This window comes from Carcharhinus amblyrhynchos, chromosome 7 (genome assembly GCF_965287045.1).
Source record: "Carcharhinus amblyrhynchos chromosome 7, sCarAmb.v2.hapA, whole genome shotgun sequence".
In the NCBI taxonomy this organism is placed as follows: domain Eukaryota; kingdom Metazoa; phylum Chordata; class Chondrichthyes; order Carcharhiniformes; family Carcharhinidae; genus Carcharhinus; species Carcharhinus amblyrhynchos.
The window spans coordinates 112702695-112720355 of NC_137330.1; the positions used below are offsets into that span (position 1 = coordinate 112702695).

Here is a 17661-nt window from a genome sequence, read left to right on the forward strand (position 1 = left end):
CAAACTCAGTATCCTGATCCTACATTCTCCCCCATATCCCTTGATCCCTTTAGCTAAAAGAGCTATACCTAATTCCTTTCTGAAATCACACATTTTGGCCTCAACTACTTTTTGTGGTAGTGAATTCCACAGATTCACCACCCTCTGGATGAAGAAATTTCTCCTCATCTCAGTCCTAAAGGATTTATCCGTTATCCTCAAGTTATGACCCCTAGTTCTGGGCTCCCTCATCAACGGGAACATGGGCGTTGCTGGGTGGCCAGCATTTATTACCCATCCCTAGATGTGCTTGAGAAGAAGGTGGCGGTGAGTTGCCTTCTTGAATCACTGCAGTCCATGTCCCGTGAGTTGACCCACAAATGTCATTAGGGAGGGAATTCCGGATTTTTACCCTGCGACTAGATCTTGACTCAGGAGCCAGGGTGGTGTGGGGAGCAAGTGGTGTGGGTGTGAGGGGAGGTTATACTTTCTCTGATAATTATGAGGAGTCAGAGACAAAATGAATTCTGAACTTCCACCCAACGCCCATCAAGTGGTTTTTTTCTTGACTTGGATAGATGTTATCCCAAGATAATGAAAATGATTGGTGGGATGTAGAGAAGAAACAACTTTTTTGAAAAAGCCTAAAACTAGGGATCATACAATAGTCATCAATAAATCCAGCAGGAAATTCAGAGGATGATTCTTTCCTCAGTGTTTAGAATGTGGAGCTCATTACCACAAGATATAGTTGATAAATTTAAAATAAAAGCTAGAATAATACGGAATGTACAAAGAAATGGAAGGTTATGCAGATAAGAGTTTAATGAAGAGGGGAGTTAAAGAGGCTCAGGTGTAGCATAAACACTGGCATGAACCAATAATGTATGTAGCTTTTGTACTGTGAACTCTGTACAATTATACATAAAAATGTAAAACAAGAGCACAATGCCACCCAAAAGTGATTGTTCATGGTAACATTCAATGTGACTGGCTTGAAAAATAAGGCCTAAAGATGAAATTTGTACCACATGTACAAGTAAGGAGGTGTCCATCTGAGGCCAGGAAAGGTAATGTTGCATTGTCAAGTCAAAAGCAATGTCCCACAAGGCCCTTCTCACCTCAGGAGTGCTCAGTTGTAGGAAGCATTCCATTCTATAACAAGCACTATAATCATTCAGTACTTTAAAAAAAATCTGTAACTTCAATAGCTGTACTTATTTGTATTCAAATTGCATGAATTTCAAGCTTAAGAAACCCAAAGCAAACAATCAACTACTGCTCAGTTGAAAATGAAGATTTGTTGTATTAACTGCTTTATTTTCCATCTTGATGATATCACCTGACTTCAGCGCACTTACTGCTGCAACCCTCATTAATGCCTTTGTTAATTTTGAAGTTTATTTATTAGTGTCACAAGTAGGCTTTCAGTAACATTGTAATGAAGCTACTGTGAAAATCCCTAGTTGTGCCTGTTTCGGTACACAGGAGAATTTAGCACGGCCAATGCATCTAACCAGCATGTCTTTCGGACTGAGAGAAGAAACCACAGCACCCAAGGAAACCCACGCAAATACGGGGGAATTGCAAACTCCACACAGACAGTAAGCCAAGCTGGGACTCGAACCTGGGTCCCTGAGGCTACCACTGCGCTGCCCTTTGTTATGTCTAAACTTGACTATAGCACTGCATCCTTGGCTGGTCTCCCATACAAAGAACAAAGAAAAGTACAGCATAGGAACAGGCTTTATGGGCCCTCCAAGCCCATGCTGATCATGATGCCTTAACTAAAGAAAAAAAACCCTTCTGCCCTTACTTGGTCTATATCTCTCTATTCTCTCCCTATTCATGTACCCAACCAGATGTGTCTTACAACGTTGCTAATGTGCCTGTTCCACTACCTCCTCTGGCAGTGTGTCCCAGGCATCCACCACTCAGTGTGAAAAATTTGGTCAAGTGATAGTTTTTAAGGGGGAAAGTCAGATGAAGAGGTTTAGGAAGGAAATTCCATATGAATGGATGTGGGGGGGTGGGGGTGGTTTCTGGATAGAGGGATATGAACCAAGTCAGGGTGGAAGTTTTTTTTAGTTTAGTTAAGGCACCATAATTGGCAGACTTAAAGGGCTGAACAGCCTGTTCCCATACTGTACTTTTCTTTGTTCTTATGCGACTTAGTGTCATATTCTTTTTATAATGAAGCACCTTGGAATATTTTAAAAGTGCTATATAAATGTACATAGTTGTTGTTACATAGCACGAGGAAGGGGACCAGCAGACTAAAACTGCTCATTTTTTAGGTCAGGGACTTTACGCACACCCGAACCACACCGTCCATAGCCAGACCCAATCCATCGCCATGTCCTTTTCCAACAAGGAACCTCTGAAATCTAGATCTAAATCAAGGCTGTTATGTAGTGATGAAATTTTTCTGCCTTGCTAACTTTAATAGATCTATGGGGAGCAAGTGTGGCCACTCTCAAATCAGTTGTTCAAAGATCGCGTCACCAGGTATAATTGGCATAAGTTTTAATGTTCTTTAGGGAAGGAAATCTGCTGTCCTTACCTGGTTTGGCCTACATGTGCTCCAGAACTGCAACAACGTAATTGACTGTCAACTGCCCTCTGAAATGGCCTTAGCAAGCCAATCAGTTCAAGGGCTGGGCAATAAATGCTGGCCAGCCAGTGCTGCCCATGTCCCATGAATGAATAAAAATAAGTTTGTACTAAACTGCCAATGTTATTCAGATAGGTCATAAATATGTCTAGTATAGGACGTGAGAAATTTAAGGTTTGCTCTAACTCTGAGTAAGTTCTCATTTACACTAAGAAAGCATAAATGAGAAGTGCAGGAAGCTTTACTCTGCATCTAATTCACATTACATCTAACCTGGAACAGCTTAGATTTTTTAGCACAAATATGTCACTATTGTTGAATAGAACTGAATTCCAAAATCTGGGGGAGTGAGAAGATAATTGGATCGTCACTTTAACAACAGCACAGACCATTCAAGCTTCGCATGGAAATATTTATTGTAACTTGGAACATTCTTCTCATTCATTTGAAACATTTCACGTTAATTGCAATATAGACTTGTACTGGCTTATGTCCACTGAACAACTTAAGAAGACCATCATTTATATAGGATAGTTTAGGCACACTTCAATGAATTGCAGCAAAGTAAAAATCAATGCTCTTACAGTTAGACTTCAGCACACAGGAGGAAGAATGAAAAAAATGCAAAAGACTTCCTAAAATAAACAAATATATTTGTCTGATTGGCTTCCTTCTGGATTCTGGTGTCAACTATAACTTCCCATTAGCGAAAGCTGCCTCTTGGAACTGAGGAACATAGGTTTTGAAGTAAGCCCTAATAAATACAAAAGAGAGGGAGTTGTGGTTAAAAATGAAGTGCACAAGGATACACACAAGATAGTTAAATCTTTGATGACTGAACACATCTCTATAGTTCACTGCATATATATACTATATATTATATATATATATACACACACACAATCTCAAATATTATGCATAATTGAAAATTAACATTTTGTCATAAGAATTTCTCCTTTTTGGGTTTTCCCTCCACTTTCCTTCCTTTGAGGGAGCTAGTCTCAAGGTCGCTGTGCCATATGCAAAGAGCAATCTTTCTCTTCTCTTGTTGGAAGGCACATATTTTCTGCCAAGTGATGACCCGGCCTTTCGCGCTCCTTACACAGTGAAGCAACAGGTAAAATGCCAATCCTGACATGCTATTGCAGCGCATGTTGCAACATAAATTAACTGTCTTTATTCAAGGACAAATAATTTTGCAATTTTGATCAGATCCATCCTGGCAATAATTTTACTGAAATCCACATACTCCCTGAATTTTTGGCTAAAATTATCAGTAGGCAGAGCTTCAGCTGCAAATCTTCATCTATGTGATAAAGTTCAGATCGTAGCAACTATTAACTTTAAGTTTTAATCGTATTTATTAGTGTCACAAGTAGTGTCACTATTAACACTGCTATATTAACACTACAATGAAGTTACTGTGAAAATCCCCTCTGGCTCCTGTTCAAGTATAATGAGGGAGAATTTAGTATGGCCAATGCACCTAACCAGCATGTCTTTTGGACTGTGTGAGGAAACCGGAGCACCCAGAGAAAACCTACGCAGACATGGGGAGAACGTGCAGACTCCACACAGAGAGTGACCCGAGCCAGGAATTGGATTTCGGTCCCTGGTGCTGTGAGGCAGCAGTGCTGATCACTGTGCCACAAGTGCAGAATAGGGGAAAGGTATCTTGGGCCTCTCTTGGACATCTTATGACAGCTAACTCAAGTGTGATTTTGGAATAAGCCTAGTAAGGAACCTTAGTTATGGAACCAGTCAGGGAGACATGGAAAACACACAAAAAAAGATAATACAAAAAATAATTAATCCTCCCCTTCAGATTTCAAAAGCAGAGAAACAGATGGGACTGAATAAAAGACACAAATGTCATAGAGGCTGCTTCCTCCCGCCTTGTTAAAGAACAGCTCTTAGTTATTCATCGAAGGACAACTTCCACGGAAATGGTTCAGTTCCTCTTCATTCACAGACACATCGATGATAATATGTCTGTGTGGGAAGGTGGAGGAAGATGGAGAAGTAGGGAAATACAGTCCCTCCATTTAAAAGTTCAAATTTCCTGCAACCTTTCCCTCACTCAGTAATTTACTGTAAGTAGGTTGGTAGAATGACAAGACAATAGATATAATTCTACTTAAAACACATGATAATCAATTAACACTATAAAAATTCTACTGTTGAGAAAAACTGAGTATAATATATCTGATGAATATGATATCTACAAGGGTTCAGAACACCAAAGTAAATTAGTTCCAAAAAAGATAACTGAAACATTACAATTGAAAAAAAAATCACATTATTCACAAACCTCTGCTATATAACTGATCTTTCTTTATTACTATGAGGCATGTCCTGTTCCACACTGGAAATTGGAATTTTCTAAATAATTATTTGCTATTTCATTAGAATAGCTTCACTCACTCTGATATCTGGATAAAAGATAAATCTTTTCTTTGGTGCATTTTATTTGCATGAAGCTGAAGCCAACATCAATATTGGCACCCAATTTCAACCTCATGCATTCTTGGGTCAGGGTAAGCATAACCAGGTGCAGAATAAAACTCTGCCCCAACATGCCTGAGCATGAACCTCAGACTGTAACAGTGTGAATGTTTCAGTTTTCCACAATCTATGATTCCTGAGACTGGCAATCGCTTAGTTTTAAAATTTATTTATTAGTGTCACAAGTAGGCTTACATTAACACTGCAATGAAGTTACTGTGAAGTTACTTGATACCAATCTCAGCCCAGTTCTTTTGTGGGTGAAACTGCTTGCCATTCGATCAGGGCGGCACAGTGGCACAATGGTTAGCACTGCTGCCTCACAGCACCAGAAACCCTGATTCAATTCCCAGCTTGGGCCACTGTCTGTGCGGAGTCTGCATGTTCTCCCTATGTCTGCATGGGTTTCCTCTGGGTCTTCCGGTTTCATAGAATAGATCATAGAATCCCTACAGTGCAGAAAGAGGCCACTTGGCCCATCGAGTCTGCACTGACCACAATCCCATCCATGCCTACCCCCATATCTGTACATATTTATCCGCTAATCCCTCTAACCTATACATCTCAGGACACTAAGGGGCAATTTTAGTATGGCCAATCAACCTAACCCACACAAAGAATGCTAATCATTGTCTGGAACTACTCACTGACCTGTGAGAAATTTGATGAATCAAAAAGGATGTGTTTGCTAATCCGGAAAATTAAATCTCTGCTATAAGATTGATATTGATAGATTTATTAAATATGGGAGTATTCACATTCAGAGTATTATTTCTCAGCACTTCCCTTCATTTTTATGATGAACTAGGTTGCATTGTGCTTAAAATGAAAAATACTGTCCAATCTGAGGGCAAATAACAGCAGGTACAAATATATTTCTAACATGGATTTGATTTTTTCATAGAAAATATAGAAATGAGCAGCAATACAAAGCAAATTGGGGGGAAAATACACAAAATTGCACAACACAAATAATTAAATCCAAGGTACGCCCAGCATAAAAATGATGCCCTTCTGACATTTTTGATTTTGTTGCAGAAGTATCCTCAAATATTTGATATCCTCAAATGGTTAATGATGGGAATACAATGAAGATAAAAAACATATCTTGGGTTAAAAGGAATGGTTTTGAACTTAGAGATAGCCTACTTTTGCTAGCTAGCCAAGAGCTACTGACAAAAATCTGATGGTGAGGTTAGTATCCTGGAACTCCAGCTGCTTCCCGAATGTTGATGCAAACCACTTAGCGTCGTAGAGATTTATAGCATGGAAACAAGCCTTTGGCCCAACTTGTCCATGTTGTCCTTTTATTTTAAAAGCACTAAGCTAGTCCCATTTGCCTGCATTTGGCCCATATCCCTCTATACTCATCTTACCCATGTAACTGTCTAAATGCTTTTTAAAAGACAAAATTGTACCCATCTCTACTATTACCTCAGGCAGCTTGTTCCAGACACCCACCACCCTCTGTGTAAAAAATTTGTCCTTCTGGACCCTTTTGCATCTCTCCCTTCTCATCTTAAATCTATGCCCTCTAGTTTTAGGCTCCCCTACCTTTGGGAAAAGATGTTGACTATCTACCTCATCTACGCAGCTCATTATTTTATAAACCTCTATAAACCACCCTTTAGCCTCTTATGCTCCAAGGAAAAAAGTCCCAGTCTATTCAATGTCTCCTTATAACTCAAACCAACAAGTCCCGGTAGCATCCAAGTAAATCTTTTTTGCACTCTTTCTAGTTTAATAGTATCCTTTCTATAACAGGGTGACCAGAACTGTACACTAATGTCTTGTATGACTTCAGCAAGATATCAGGATATTCCAACTCCTGTATTCAATGTTCTGACCAATGAAACCAAGTATACCGAATGCCTTCTTCATCATCCCATACTTGTGACTCCGCTTTCAAGGAGCTCTGAACCTGTACCCTTAGATCTCTTTGTTCTATAGCTCTCCCCAACACCTTAGCATTAACTGAGCAAGTCCTGCCTTGGTTCGATCTTAACCTTCACACACATTGAAGATATTGCACTGCAGCTGAATGCATATTATGGACTTGCCCACTTGCTTGCTCTCTCCAAAAGTTTATCTTTGCAGAGAATAGTTCAGCTAATGTTCTTACATTGTTTGAGAGGGAGAAATGACTGGAATTTCCCATGAATAATCAATGTGCAAAATAGAGGAATTGAAAAAAATCTGGCATGTTGGTGTTAACTCATCAGATGTGATCCCTATGGCAATTATAATCTTTAAAAGGCACTTACTTTGCTCTTTTGGCCATCTCATTGCCATCCCAGCGAGGACTGTATGGGTAGGATTTCTGTATCTGCTGATAGAGTTGTCCACTGTTGGTAAAATGATACACTGACTGGAACGTCAAAGTGGGTTGATCCCGTGGAAAATATAGGGGTAAATCGACTGCAGATGAAAGGAAAAGAAGGTAAGGAATATTTGCAAATGAGAGGGGGAAAAAAATCAGCCATTACTCATACTGAAACAGACAGATAGGAGGTAAGGATTGAATCATTCCAGACTGGTAGTGTCAAACAATGGTGGATGAGTCATTTCCCCAAACATGAATCAAGGAGTACTTATTTTTCCTTTTCTAGGGCTAACTTGTTAGATCCATTGAGTTTGCTTTCAATACTTTAAACAATGTGTATTAAATTTAACATTTAACCAAATATGCCTTTTATTGTTAAACATGCTAAAGAGAAAATGATCTTTGAATCACTGCAACCCATTTTGTTATGGTGCTCAAAATGGTGCTAGGTCGTGAATTCCAGGATAGTTATCCAGCAAAGCCTTTCAACAGAGTTAAAGCATTATTTTCTTGTTGAAAAGATAAATGTTAAGCACTTTTTTATGTGCAGCATTAACGCTTTAAAATCAAATCAACACAGGACTCATTTATATTTTTGCTATTGCTACCACCCCCTGTTCAGAGATTTCTATTCGTTATAAGGATATGTGGAAGGAGCCATAAGCTTTTACTCTAACCACTATAAAACTCAACAAATGGCATGAGTGCTGTTCAGTGCAGTGAAAGGTCTACTGTCAATGATTGGGCAATAGCACTACAATAAAAAAAACTCTATATGGTACAGCAATTAACAAGACTGTGTTTTGCCCCACTTGGGCCTAGACCTGAACTGTTCCTGTTAGCACAAAACCTCCTTGCCTTTGATATCGGCAAGAATTTAAGTAAAATCTGTGAGGAAGTTTGTTCACGAGACTTAGAAGGATCCAGTGTATTCATCATGGTTTTAATCTTGTGTACATTATACAGCAGAGGAACACACCATTCAGCCCGATTGGTCTGTGCTGGTAAAATCATATTTTCATCCTAATTCCCTTGGTGGTAAGGCACCTTTTTGAACTGCTGCAGTTAGTCTGGTGTAGGTACTCCAGGATATTGACCCAGCAATAGTTGAGGAATTATGATATATCTTCAAGTCAAGGCAGTGTGTGACTTGGAGGAGAACTTGCAGGTGGTAATATTCCCACATGCCTGCTGCCCTTGTCCTTCGAGCTGGTAAAGATTGTGGCTTTGGAAGGTAGCGATAAGACCTGTTGGCACTTGCATAAGGTGCCAAGATGTGCACCAAGTTAGCAGTTGATACTTTCATGTGAAAAGATGGGGAAAATCTGATAGAAAGGCTGACAAGAAAAATACATCTTTGCAATTACAATATAGTTTTCAGTAAACTATTATGAAACTGCCTACTGCATTCCAAATTGCCACTAAGCTGTCTAGCTATTGAGAATAACTGATATGTGAAACAGAGAGATACAAGAACGGGGGCTTTACTGACATGTAACATTATAGAGACAGTGTACAAAAAGTTCTATTCCATACAAAAGTAAAATATACCAGGTACTGGAGATCTGAAATAAAAACAGAAAATGCTCAGCAGGTCAGGTAGCATCTGTGGAGGGAGATAAGGTTAACATTTCCGACCCTATTTTACCATTTTGATTCCAAGTGCTAGGTGTACTTGAGACTGGGAGCGTTTCAGTTTTGACTTTTAGACTAGTTCTCAGGCATCCCCATACGCAGTCTGCCTGAAAAAATATCAGTGATTCCGTATCACCCTGCACAAGCCTCTGGGTGGGGCTTAACACACCCGAAACCCAGCAGCTCCAATCGGCCTCCAACTGCGCACATGCAGAAAAAAAAGCTAGAATGTGGCTCCCCTGCTACGTTGCTCCCGGGCCAAATAATGCTTCCCCTGGCCCCGACAGACATTGCCCAATGCCACAACATTACTGACCCCCTTATCCCCCACCCATTTGCCACCCCCCCCCCCCCCCCCCACTGATCTCAGGCAGAGATGCAGCGGACCCCCCCTCTGATCTCAAGCAGGGAGCCATTGGACCACCCCTCAACCATCCCGGCACCGACCTCAGGGCCATCGGATGCTTGGCACTTACCTCCTCACTGGCTGGAGTGCCCGAATCAGGCTTTTGTGGAGCATATCTGTTTTATGCCAAATCTGGATGGACGAGTGTGGTGGTAAAGGGGGAAGCACCAAATCTGGATGGACGAGTGCGGTGGTAAAGGGGGAAGCACCAAATCTGGATGGACGAGCGCGGTGGTAAAGGGGGAAGCACCAAATCTGGATGGACGAGCGCGGTGGTAAAAGGGGAAGTGCCAGTAAGGCCAGTAAGACTGTTCTGTACACAGTCCCGTTTATAGCCATTTTCAGACCTTGGTAAAGGGAGAACTGGCGTGGATCGTGTTACTTGCCTCAGGCTCGACTTTATCAAGTTTTCGCACCTGAAAACGGGTGCAACGCAAGGATAAAATCGGGCCCTTCAGGTTGGTGACCCTTCATTAGAACTGTTCGTCTGAACAGTTCTAATGAAGGGTCACTGACCTCAAGTTTTATGCAATATTCAGCTTGTTAACCATTGATATTTATTACTGGCACTGAAGCCAGGCATTTTTTTTCCAAAAGTGATAACCCTTACATTGATGAGCACAAATTACAAAGAAAAGGTGCAATTCTTTAAAAAAAAATGTTTCTCCTTTTTCCTCTGCTAAGAGAGCAATCTTCTCTCAACTCTGCAACAATACTGCTTTGTAGGCAACATACAGAAAAACCATTCCTTGTCCTTTCCCTGTGCCAGTCAAATCCTCTCCTCCATCCGGTATCCACAAGCTAACAACATGCTAAGACTGGAAAAAAGTGTGGAATTTGGGACATAAATCCACAGGCCAGAATTTTTTGTCAAAATGATGTTTACGTTGATGTTACTCACCAGCATTTATAGGTAAATGATACAGCAACATCGGTTGAAGAACAAATAGTGGTTACATTCAAACATCTAGAAATTGCTGTCCTTGTCATACTGCTCTGCTGTTAAAACAGCACTTTGCTGTCTAGCAAACAAGGCCATGCATTGAATGATATGATGTTGGTGTATTTACTGGTAGATACAAACCCAACACAGATATTTAGGTTAATAACTAGGAGCCCAAGTACCCTCTTAATTACATGATAATTGTTGTTTATTGCCAATTAATCTTTGGCAATGAAAATTAACTACTACAAGTGTGGAGCTCCCAGTTCTTCAAGTTTGAATTTATTAGAGAGATTTTAACACTTACCCCACCCCCAACCCTTCCTTTTCCTTTTTAGCCTTCTTCCCTCTCGTCCAATCTTTCTGCACCTGATTTGGAACGAAGCAGTACATCTTCAAAGATGTCTGGCAGTGAAATAAACCATACTGGTTGGGATTTTACTGGCTAGCCGTGACCATTGATGGGTGGAACTGGCCGGTATAATCACATGAGATCCAAGAAATCAGGATCATGCCCGATTTCTCGGCTTTCGCAATTTTAAGAGAGCTGGATTTCCAGGGAGATCAGCCTCTTGCTGGAAATGGGCAGGGCGCTGAATAAATTATGTTAGTTTATTATAATCTTAATTTACATCTGCTTAGTGAGCCTAGTGCTCACAGTTCTGGGCTCACTTGTCTTTATGGCTTCGCCCGGAGGGACGAGGAACAGTTGTGTTGGCCTTGCTGATAGAACCAGAGGCCATTGAGGCCTCCCTGGCGAGACTGAGGGCAGGCTCTGCCAGCCTGCCACCTGGGCAATGCCCAATAGACACCTTGGCATTGCTCACTTCTTTTGAAGCGTAGTGAATCATAGATATATGTGGAATCTAATTTATGTAGGGCCTGCTGCCACTCTGCAACGCGATGAGTGGGGGCAGTGGGGAGAGAAGCGATCAATCTGGGCAACAGGGGTGGCATCTCAGGGCGGTGTGGTGCTAGGGATTGGCCACAGGCCCCACAATTGGGGGAGGGTAGGGTGGCTGTGTTGCGACTGCCTGCAGCAGCAGGGGCCTGTCAACTCTCTTTCTGACTGTCAGACCCCTGCTGTTGGAATTGCGTATGTGCTTGCGCAAAGCTCCCTCTGCAGGTTGGCAGGCAAATTAAGCCAAGCCCATTGCCTGCAGCAGCTAGAAACAGTCTACTTCATATTTTCAATGGCTGAGTGCATAAGGTTGGGTGTGAAAACGCACCAAAAACCGGATTAGGAACTCTTCCATTTTCACAGTACCTGGACACTTATAATCAATCTTGCAAAATTCCACCCTCTGGTCTTACAAGATACCTTTGGGGCTTTTAGGAGTCTCAAATTATTATTTAATATATTTCCTCCTTACAAAATATACATTTGGCATCACGTTCGGCACAACACGGTGGACCGAAGGGCCAGTTCTTGTGCTGTTCAGTTCTATGTTCTGTATGAGTAAAATTTTTCATAACCTTGATAATATCTCTCCAATTTAAGATCTGTAAGTATGCCAAAATGTTTCATTGAATCGAAAACAATTACAAAGGGAGTAGTGGGGTATTTTATACCAGTGAAAGTTCAACAAGGACAACGCTTACATCAGGTGAAGAAGCCAGCTACAACTGATGTGCAGTAAGATAATTCTTTGTTGTAATTAACCTGCCCAGCATATTACTGTTTGTCCCAATCATTTGTTCTCAATGTTATCAACGTCTGTTAATGTTGTCTGCAACACATTTAATGTTCCTCACAGTTTGTAGATGGGATTAGAGGAACATATCAGTCTGGCAAAACAATTTCAACTCAATGCCAGTTTCTGGAGTTTATAAATGCAGGGGAAAAGATTTAAATACCAGGATATATGAATTAAAATTTTAGGGGGCTAGCAGTAAGAATGGAATTTGAGCAAATAATGACTGCTTTGTAGAAGAGGGAATGACCCACTGCGGATGATTTTCTGACCCTGTTTTTGGCAGAAGGGGCAGAGAATGCACTGGGAGTCTCAAAACATTTATTTCGCTAGCACCACTTCCATTTCTTTACCAAAGGTTTTGAAAATTTGGTGGGAAAATCTGGCAAGGCAGTTGGCTAGCTGTACTCACTTTTCCTGCCAAGACAACACTGAAAAAAATCGTAAAATTCAGCCCAATTTTACATTTCTGAAGAGAGAATGAAGGATACTGTAAGAAATCAAGATAAGGTGAAAAGGCAGATAGGTGAAGTTGAGCTTAAAAAGCAGCCAGTGACCTTTCCTCGCTATACAGAAAACCCACTCCTTTAGTCTACGTACAATATGTTATGAAAGAAGACCAACTTTTATGGAAAGACTTCGCATATTTAGTAGCAGAACACCACAGACATTCTCAAATCTATCAAAACAAACTATTAGCAACTTGTCCCTTTCTAGGAGCAGTGTTTGTTGATTACATAGCTATCCATGAATCAGCACATATGTTTACTGTAAAGACAGTGCCAGACTGGTTTAATTGGGTGAATGAATGAGAAGTCGCTTTCAGTATCAGACAGATGGATCTCTCATGGATACGTTGAAGTATATTCCAGCTGATCTGGATCATCATGGAAAACAACTATGGAAAATTATGCACCTCAGATTATCCTAATTACCCAACTAAAAGAAGCTGGAACTGCTTCTGAAAAGAAGCAAGGGTGATTCAATATTTGACTTGTATTTGAATTACTGACATCCAAAAAAATAAATTAATGATATAATAGAAAATTGCAACTATACTGGACATTGGTGAGACCACATTTGGAATATTGTGTTCAGTTTTGGTCACCTCATTATAAGAAGGATGTGGAAGCATTGGAGAGAGTGCAGAGGAGATTTACCAGGATGCTGCCTGGTTTGCAGGGTAGGTCTTATCAGGAAAGGTTGAGGGAGCTGGGGCTTTTCTCTTTGGAGCAGAGGAAGATGAGCGGCGACTTTATAGAGGTTTAAAAGATGATGAGAGGGATTGATAGAGTGGACGTGCAGAGACTATTTCCTCTGGTGGATGTACCTGTTACTAGGGGGCATAACTATAAGGTTCATGGTGGGAGATATAGGAGGGATGTCCAAGATAGATTCTTCACACAGAGAGTGATTGGGGTGTGGAATAGACTGCCTGCTGTGATAGTGGAGTCAGACACTTTAGGAACTTTCAAACGGTTATTGGATAGGCACATGGAGCACACCAGAATTATAGGGAGAGGATAAGCTTGATCTTGGGATTGGACATAGCTCGGCACAACATTGAGGGCCGAAGGGCCTGTACTATGCTGTAACGTTCTATGTTAACATCGAACACTACAGCACAAACAGGCCCTTTGGCCCACAAGTTGCGCCGATCACATCTATACCTACCAAGCCATAGAACTATCTGTAACTCCCAATGCCATTAGATCCCATATACTCATCCAGAAGTCTTTTAAAAGACCCCAGCGAGTTCGCCTCTACCATCACCGACGGCAGCCGATTCCACTCACTCACCACCCTCTGAGTGAAAAACTTACCCCTGACATCTCCTCTGTACTTGCTTCCCAGCACCTTAAACCTGTGTCCTCTCGTAGCAACCATTTCAGCCCTGGGAAATAGCCTCCGAGAATCCACCCTATCTATTCCTCTCAACATTTTATAAACCTCTATCAGGTCGCCTCTCAACCTTCGTCTCTCCAGGGAGAAGAGACCTAGCTCCCTCAACCTATCTTCATAAGGCATGCCTCCCAATCCAGGCAACATCCTTGTAAATCTCCTCTGCACCCTCTCAATAGCTTCCACAACTTCCCTGTAGTGAGGCGACCAGAACTGCACACAATACTCCAAGTGGGGTCTGACAAGGGTCGTATAAATGTTCTATGAAAGCAAAACAGGCAAACTAGCTAACAAAACTTGGCATATTCTAAACAAATGAAACCAGCGAAGGGATTAGCAAAGATGATTTATAAAACTGCGCTGGATGATGCAGACATCAAATGGTCTGCTAATATCATTTATATTGTTACTGTGTAAAAAAGCAAAGAGCAGAATTAAATTCCATTAATTGACATCTCTATTATAACACTAGTACCTTACACTTCCTAATGTAACTTACTTTTGAAAAATTCAGTTTCATATCATGATTAGTGGTGAATCAACTAACTGAAAATGCGGAAGCCAGACACTTACCCAATACTCCCTCTAAATATAGGTGGAATAAATGTAATCATTTGTGGTTGGATGGGAGAGTGCAAAAGAATTTCTACTTTTTAAAAACTACTTCTTCACAATTTTGAGGTTTTTCTGTTTTTCTTTACCCAATTGCTAAAAGATTTGGTTTCATAAAATTGAAGTCATTTTAAAACTAAAATAATGCAAAACAGTTTTGCTTTCTTAATCACAAACAAAATACTGTTAAATTTGCAGCAAGAATGTGTGTGGAAACTGGCAGAAACCTGCAGTAAATGTCCCTTCAACTTGTCTAGTACAAGATGCCCTGCCAACATTTTGTTCGGATTAAACTAAAAAAAAATTTATAGGGAAATGCTAGGCAACATAAATAAATAATACTTGAACTGATGGTCTACATTAAAGGCAAACAGAGTACTCCTCTAATCTAAATTCACTTTTATGTCACTACACAATAACAATGAATTATCAAATTAATCATTCTCATTTACAGAATACCCATTTGTTGTAGAGATTATTAGCAGCATACTGTCACCCAGAGTCATGATGGCATAGAAGGTCATTTGACCTATTGAGTCCATGTTGACTTTGTGTGGACTGTACCTTTGGTGCCAGACTTGACTCTGAGATGAGCTTCCACCAAATCCTCTCCAAAATTAAAACCATCTAGTTCCAGCTCTGCAGCATTGCCCATACCTCAGACCATCTGCTGCTGAAGTCCTCAATTTGTTGCCCTTGCCTTTGTTACCTCAAAACTTGACTAGTCTCTCTCTCCATAAACTTGAGGTTATCCAAAACATTGCTGTGCATGTTCTAACTCACATTATGTTTTAAGATTTAAAGTTTATTTATTAGTGTCACAAATAGACTTATATTAACACTACAATGAAGTTACTGTGAAAATCTGCTAGTTGCCATACTCCAATGCCTGCTTGACTACACTGAGGGAGAATTTAGCATGGCCAATGCACCTAACCAATACGTCTTTCGGACTGTGGGAAGAAACCAGAGCACCTGGAGGAAACTCTCACAAACACAGAGAGAACATGCAGATTCCGCACAGACAGTGACCCAAGCTGGGAACTGAACCCGGGTCCCTGGTGCTGTGAGGCAGCAGTGCTAACCACTCTGCCACCGTGCCATCCCTATTCACCATAATCCTGTATTTGCTTACCGATGAAGACTTCCAGTTAAGCAAAGCCTTGATTTTAAAATGATTTTCTTGCTTTGAAATCTCCCTATGGCCATGATCCTTCAAATCTCTGTAAACTCCATCCCCACAATTCTCCTAGATGTTTATACTTTACTAGTTATGGATATTATTTTAATTCAATCTCTCCACCACTGCCAGCTTTACCTTCAGCTGCCAAGCCCCTAAACTCTGGAATCCCCTCCCTGAACTTCTACCTGTCCTTCCTCCTTAAAGCCTATCTCTTTGACTTTAATCTGCCCTATTATCTCATTATGTGAAAGTTGACCCCATGCCTGCAATTGATGTTGAAACGCAGAAATGAAAAGGAGGGGGGGGCACAAGGATTTTTTGGGGATTCCCAAGGTGACAATGGAGGAATGAGAATAAAAACCACTTGCAGAAATTTTCAAGTTATTATTGGAGAGTTAAGAGTTCACCAAGTGAGGGTAGTTACATGGGGCTGGACAATGAATAAGATAAAGGGTGGAATTTTCCAAAAATATGGCGAAGTGTCAGGTTCTGACTGGAAACCGGTGTGTTCCACCCCAGAGAGACAGCCAGGTTTTCTCTCCAGATCTTCTGACACTTTGTCAAAATAATGTACAGGTGTGTACCAAGGGTCTAAAGACAACAGCAAGGCCGACTCCACAGAGATCAGGTTTCAAATGCTGTTTTCAAAGGGCACCCCATTCTCAAATTAAGCTAAAGGCACTCCTCCCCCAGGAAATCAGGATCCCCCCCGGCAGTGATGGGGAACACACCCAACCCTTGACCACAGAAGGGCAACCTTCCCCCCAACATAATGCATGGGTCACCTTCCCCACCACCACACTATGCAGCCATCAGAGTGACCTGAACAGCCCTACCCATAGCAAAAGGCAGGTGCATCTCCCCATCCACCCCTCTACTGCAATACACCTATACTGCCACCCCGCCCCCACATGATGGGAAGCCCCCAAATAGGCATTTTGAATATAAACTTCAGATAATAGCCTGGATTTTCATTTTAGAGGTGGGCAGCTGGAAATTTCCCAAGTGACCACTTGGGCTGCTGAATGCCCAGTTAGGCCAATTAAGAGGGCTGCCTCAATTGTCTTAGACTTTATCCCAGTTACGTTGTTAAATATTAGGCCCTCTAGTCTTCATTCCCTACCCACTCCCTATACTTGGCAACTCCTGTCATCCTATGTTCCACATCCACTCCCACTCTTAGCCCCCATGTCAACACATTCTGCTCCACCTAACCCCAGTAGCCCCTCTTATCTTCTATGCCAACCCATGCCGCTTCATTCACCGCCAAAGGATCCTCATTCCCTCCATGCCAACCCATGGACCTCCACCCACCTTCTAAGTCTCCTTATAGACCAATGTCAATCGTGTGCCAGCTCCTGACTGCCCTCCTCCACTCATCTCCATGAGACTGAATCTCTATTAATGAAGAGCATGAGAGTAGACAGGAGCAGTATCAAAGGGAGAAATTTTGAGTAGGCTGCTATACAACGAGGAATTAAGAGATAAACGACTGAAAAGAGAGAGTCCTAAAGAAGGATGGGGGAGAGGTTAAGGTGTAACTTCGCCATCAGGGCCATGGTGCCACTGGGGATTCATTGAGGCATGATGAGAACAAAGAACAAAAAAAGGTACAGCACAGGAACAGGCCTGTGCTGATCATGATACCCAACCTAAACTAAAAACCTTCTGCCTTTACTTGGTCCGAATCCCTCTATTCTTTCCTTATTCACGCATCCATTCAGATGCCTCTTAACAGCTGCTAATGTGCCGGCTTCCACCATGTCCTCTGGCAGCATGTTCTAGGCACCCACCACTCTCTGCGTGAAAAATTTCTTCCGCACATTGCCTTTAAAATTTACCCCTTTCATCTTGAACCTGTCCCC

The 17661-nt window shown here is 41.4% G+C and overlaps 1 protein-coding gene and 1 long non-coding RNA gene across 5 annotated transcripts in view; both read right to left on the bottom strand.

Annotated features, from left to right (window-relative positions):
* LOC145345225 (uncharacterized) overlaps window positions 1–17661 on the bottom strand; it is a 790615-nt gene that overhangs the window by 90531 nt on the left and 682423 nt on the right. The window lies entirely within an intron of this gene.
* Window positions 2985–17661, bottom strand: part of babam2 (BRISC and BRCA1 A complex member 2) — a 177122-nt gene continuing 162445 nt past the window's right edge. For all 4 annotated transcript variants that reach the window (XM_080192973.1, XM_080192975.1, XM_080192972.1 and 1 more), the window contains 2 exons: window positions 7363–7516; window positions 2985–3347 (listed from right to left, as the gene is read on the bottom strand). In XM_080192973.1, coding sequence (XP_080049099.1) covers window positions 3284–3347; window positions 7363–7516 — 218 coding nt within the window. In that variant the 3' untranslated portion in view covers window positions 2985–3283. The remainder of the gene's footprint in view (window positions 3348–7362; window positions 7517–17661) is intronic.